This window comes from Cricetulus griseus, chromosome 2, assembly GCF_003668045.3.
Source record: "Cricetulus griseus strain 17A/GY chromosome 2, alternate assembly CriGri-PICRH-1.0, whole genome shotgun sequence".
Lineage (NCBI taxonomy): Eukaryota > Metazoa > Chordata > Mammalia > Rodentia > Cricetidae > Cricetulus > Cricetulus griseus.
Genome location: NC_048595.1, coordinates 340,253,972 through 340,259,971, shown reverse-complemented (window position 1 = coordinate 340,259,971; position 6,000 = coordinate 340,253,972). Strand labels below are relative to the sequence as shown.

Genomic DNA, 6,000 nt, shown 5'->3' with positions numbered 1-6,000 from the left:
GAAAGTATGGGGGGCACATAAGAAGAGAACATATCCCTAGGGAAATTAGAAAGCTTTCACTAAAGATATTAATTGACTTGGGTTCAGGATTGAATGCCTCCATCCTGTCTATAGATTAGAATAACCAGGAGACTAAAAGAAGAAAAGAAGGAAAGAAGAAAGGAAACAATAAAAGTGCAAAAGAAAGTAAGAGAAAGGGAGAGTAATATAGTAACTACAACTTGCTTTATATATATGTATATATATTTCTGTTTAAATAATATATAGAGCTATATGATGTTAAAATGGATCATGAAGCTGATTTGTCAACCTTCACTACTTAGTAAATAGTAATATATTTAGACTACATGTGATACAGCATGGGAGTACATTACAAAATAATTTAAGAGCTCATTTTGCATATTAACTAACCATGGGATGAATATTCTTGTCCTTAAAATATCAAAAGTAAGTTAATCTCACCTTAAATGAATTTTAGTTTACTGATTTCACAGGCAATTCCCTTAAATTTGGCTGGGCAGGAACACAGGCACTGTCCATCCAGAAGAATTGCTGTACCTCCATTTTGACATGGGTGGCATTTTTTAACACTGAATTCATCAATATAATCTTCAATAGCTCTTTCCAAATTTTGTTTCTTTATGTATGAATCTTTTAGTTTCAAAGGAACCAGATTATATATAGGGGACAGCTGTAAGAAAGAAAATATTCAACCTTATATCTTTTTCTACAGAGTAACTTGTAAAACACAGTTCACTCAGTCACTGACTCACAGATTCATTGATTTACTGGAAGCTTATTGGATGGTTATTATTGCCAGATACAATGTTAGCTTTCGAGGTTACACTAGTGATCAAAAGTAGTCATCATGTATGCTGTCATGGAGGTTACATTTAAAAATAAAAAGAACGAGAGAGGCTACATGTTTTCCAAACTGTCATCAAGAAAGTGAGAAGCTTGAAGTGAGACTAACTATTTACAATACTGTTAAGGGAGAATGGACTCACATCCAGAATGTGTCAACAACTGCTAAGGCTTCACAACTCTTTACTAATATGTTTCTGGTAAAATAGTACCTATGGTGGTTTGAATAAAAATGTCCCCATAGGCCCATAGGGAGAGGCTCTATTAGAAAGTGTACCCTTGTTGGAGTAGGTGTGGCTTTGTGGGAGGAAGTGTTTTGTGGGGAGGAGGGGGCTGTGAGGACTCAGAAGCTCAAGCCACTTCTACTGTGGCTTAGTCTCTTTCTGCTGCCTGCAGATCCAGATGTAGACCTCTCAGCTCCTTCTCCAGCATCCTGTCTGCTTACATGCCACCATGACTCCCGCCATGATTGTCAGGGACTAAACCTCTGCACTGTAAACCATCCTCAGTTAAATTGTTTGCTTTTTAAGAGTTGCTGTGGCTATGCTGTCTAATCACAGCACTAAAACCCAAATAGGACAGTACCCTAACTCATATTTCAGCTCTGTTTTATTCATTTATTCATTTAGAAACCTCTTCCCAACTCTGCCACATTGGCACAATAAAGATAAGCATGCAGCAGAGTTATTCTGGATTTTGAAAACAGATATTTATCTTGTTTTGCCTTCAAAAGAAAGTCAAGGACAGATAATCTAAGATATGGGAATACAGGGCCATGGAGGAAACAGTTTGGATAAAACTATCTAAATAGTTTTCAAAGAGATAAAGATGAAGGACGAACTGCAGTGACAGTTTCAAAGAAGCCTAAACCTTGGTGTCAAAACTACCACAGGCAGAGAGAAGACAGCACCAATACAGTCCCTGAAGCCATTCTGGACAGCTTACCTTTTCATAATCAACTTTGTCTTCTAGTAAGAAAGAAAAGGTTTTGAGTTTTTCTTCCATACTCAGTAGCTCTCTTGTCATTGTAGACATATTTAAGTATATACTTTATCATGAAACTTGCTAAAATGCAAGTTTAATATTAATTACGTTTAGATCTCTTCCAGTCATCCAAAATAATTAGCAATGTGCACTAAATGTGGTTTCTTAATAGAATGAGAATTATTTTTTACCCCTATACAAGAGAGTTAAACACAACTTTCACAGTGCCATTATGGCTGTAGCCTGCGGACCACTAACATTTGGCCCTTTAAAACACTGGCCTTCTGTAACATCCAGCATATATCCACTAAGAATTACCAGAACAAAGTGGTAAGTTTGCTCTCCATTCATTCATTATATTCTTGTGGCATTTGAGGAACTCTGAATGTAGATTATTCATTTGCTCAAAGGTTAAGAGTGACAGTGGGAAATGGGAAAGTGAAAAAGAAAAGCTGAGAACAGAAAAGGTGAGGCGCAAAGGTGGCACTGATGAGCAAGATTCAAGCCAGAAGAACACATCCATTTGCACCAGGTGAGCCACATATTTAGCTACATCTTCTAGTTCACTGAAATAACAGAGAGGAATTTATCAATCCCATGCATATAAGAAAATACACCTGATTTCCAGGAGAAACAAAATGAGATTAAAGACTAATATTTCCCATGAGTTCTCACAAAGGGAACATTGTATTACATAACATGCTTTTAGAAAATAAAGCGGGCTTACATAATCTTGTTTCTTATAATGCCAAAACAAAGTCTTACAGGAAGGCAGTGTATTAAGTTACAGCTATACTCATCTAGCTGCTATTGCTCTGGCAGAAGTTGTGAGCTTCATATCTCTCTGGTAATCTACAGTAGATGGAATTTCTCTCTGATGACATTTTAAGGTTTTGATTTTAACAGTGGATATAAGGGAAAAATAAACAGAGTTTATCAGACAAGATGTAGGGTATTTGTGTCAGTATATAAGCAAGCTGAAAGTGGTATTAACATCTTTTCCTGAAAATTGAAGACTACTGAGACAATAGGTCAGCCTCTATTCTTTGTATGGAGGGAGGCCAAAAGCAAGATATTGGGATCTTTTGCAAGCCACAGGCTCTATTTAGTATAGTACCACCATGGATCACTGAAATACAGAAAATAATATATACTATCAGTTGTTTTACTTAGTATAATGTGACTTCCTGGTTGTTCTTCCATGATGAACCTGGCAAACTAAGTATGTATATCGTTGATTTAATTTTCCAACAGAGGATTAAATACAAACAATTCAATAGTTCAGGGTGGTAGGGAGTCCACAAGTCCCTGCACGATTAAGTAGAAAGATAATTATTTTAGTATTAAGAGCATCTCCAGTGTTTGCCATGTTGTCTACAGACAATAGGATGCTTCTCCTCACCAAAAGGTGAACTAGTGATTGCCAACCTCATGAAATTTGAAATACCTGATGAAATTAGTAACCAATCTCCCAAAGGTCCATTTTCACAAGATTTATGAGAGTGAAACTCCATAGAATCTATTTCAAGGTCAAACTTGGTGTATTTATTTATTTGTTTGTTTATTTATTTACTTATTTATTTAATGTGTATGTTTTGTGGCACTGGGGTGTTGAGCTCAGGACCTTCTCTATGCTAGGCCAGTCCTCTACCATTGAGATGTATCTGAAGATCCAGTTTTGTTTTTGAGACAAGGTCTCTTTAGGTTGTCCAGGTTGAGCTTAAACGTCGTCCTCCTACATCATCCTACTGATGAGATAGGATTACAGGTAGGTGTTACCATGCTGTGCTACAAGGTCAAACCTAACTGTATGGAATTTCTATTTAGGGATTTAAACAACCCAGGAAAGCCAATAAAAATACAGTAATTTCTCCCTGTCAAAAGATTCTCTATAAAAAGATACATTTGCAAAGTGGTTCAGAGCTGCCATTTCCTGACATGATCTAATTATGCTTTGGATTTGTGGAGGATCAAACAGACAACTAGCGTGGACAGAATCTTTACTGATCTAAAGACCTGAGTAGTAAACAAGACACACTACATGCTGGATGTAGCCAGAAACACCATGCTGACTGAGTTGATGGAAGTCTTTGAATATTCTAGTAGATACATTTGGGACTTTGCAGCAGAATCTTTATCCCCAGACATAAATGACAGCTCTGAAACAAGCCATACTGTTTACAACCTCTCAGAGACCAGCCTTGGGTTCTATTTAAAGGACAGACTGAACTTGGTATATGGAGCTGAGAGAACAAGGCAGCTTAAATGTCATCTGCCTGGGTCTAAAATTCTTCCCTTATTTAAAATCTTCTGTCACAGAACTTACTTACTGAGTCCATGATAGTGGATCTAAATTAAATTTATATTTAACAAATGGGCTCCCTTTGATTTTTATTTTCTTATACAAGCCAGTTTTTTTCACTTCTATTTTGTCTAATTTGGGGGAAATACCTTTACTTTTTAAGTTGTTGTTGCTGTTGCTGTTCTAGGAGTCGAACCCAAGGATTAATACAAGCTAGGCACATCATGTCTGTCTTTCTCTCTTCCTTCCTTCCTTCCTTCCTTCCTTCCTTCCTTCCTTCCTTTCTTCCTTCTTTTTTCTTTCCTTCCTCCTCTCTCCCTCCCTCACTTACTCTCTCTCTTCTTTCTCCCCTTCCCTCTCCCCTCTCTCTTTCCCCCTCTCTCTTTTTCCTCCTCTTCCTTTTCCCCTCCCCCCACTCATTTCAGTTTTGGGACAGAGTTCCTCCAAGTTGCCCAGGCAGGCAAAATATAACATATATATTTTTAGTAAGTACAAAGATGCAGTCAAATAGCAATGGTATTTACATCTTGACAACTGTAATATATTGTCTCCCTTTCAAGAGTATGCAAAAGATTGCAGACTCTCAGACTTTTCTAGACTGAACATTATTACCATTATATAAAGGAGAGGCAAGTCTGGGGATTCACATCTGCATCCCCAGCACTTGAGAGGTTAATGCAGAAGGACTGATGAGAATTCAAGACCAGGCCAGGCTACAGAGTTAGACCCAGCCTCATAAAACAGAACCAAAACAAAAAAATCAGAAAGGGGACATTTCTATTGTTTCAGCTACTCAAAAGGCTGAGGCAGGAGGATCATTAAAATTCAGGAATTAGAGCCCAACTGGACAATAGAAAGAGAGAGTGGGAGGGGATTGATTCTCTGACCACAAGAATTACTCATCTTTGTTTTCATGTTTGTCAAGAAATTATGAACGTCCTTTCCATAGTGACTCTTAGATGTGAATCTTCTGATGTGTGATATCCAGAGAAGACAAGGGGAGCCAAAGGCCAACTGAAGAGAACTCTCCATTTTTGGTGACTGTTTTGTGTCAACCTGTACTATAGACTGTACATGAACTATCTTAACCTTCAAAAACACATGGAGATGTGCAGAATTTAGTGTTGTCTGACACTACAGTATGCCTCTCTTCTCTGCAATTTGTTTTTCCAAGGAAGTCATGTGAGGGTATTTGGATACTGACATAACTGTCTTATAAAGGCAACTGTTATCTGAACCTAGTATGACATTTAATAAGAAAACAACAGCATCTTCTGTCTTAAATATTCCTTACTTTTTGACTAATGAGCACTGGAGCATCTTTCAAAGATGAGGCCCATTTGGCAGCGTCATTCACATCAAATGTCTTGGCTCCTCTGAGAAGCTTTTCTTTCAGGAGAACTGCATGCTGACCACTCCCTCCTCTTATGAATGAAATAACATCATCTATGATGTTAGCACTGGTGATGTTTACTGGAAAAGAAACAAGGAAGACTTGAAGAAAGAAGTGTTTGCATCTCTGTGGTCAGTTATCTGGATGGCATTTGATAAATGTGCATTGCATCCTTTTAGGATAGCTTAGTGTATTTGATGAACTTCAATTGTAAATATTACACACATAAATCTCCCATCCATAACCTAATAGGGGAATTTTTCTCAGTAGTCAATTTATGGATTTCAATTATCTTTGTTTTGAAAAAAAATGGTGGTACAATCAATCCAGGTGGATTGATAACTTCTAGCTCATCTTATAAATACAAGTACATATAGGGAAATTGACATGACTTTGAATGTATTATATATATGTATATATATACATATATATATGAAAACTTACCTTCATAATTATA

General features: G+C 37.1%; 1 protein-coding gene across 1 annotated transcript in view; it reads right to left on the bottom strand.

Annotated features, from left to right (window-relative positions):
* Positions 1–463: 463 nt before the first annotated feature.
* Positions 464–6,000, bottom strand: part of C9 (complement C9) — a 40,744-nt gene continuing 35,207 nt past the window's right edge. The window contains exons 9-10 of the mRNA XM_027401356.2: positions 5,445–5,623; positions 464–691 (exon numbers count right to left, since the gene is read on the bottom strand). Of these exons, the coding sequence (XP_027257157.1) occupies positions 464–691; positions 5,445–5,623 (407 nt within the window). The remainder of the gene's footprint in view (positions 692–5,444; positions 5,624–6,000) is intronic.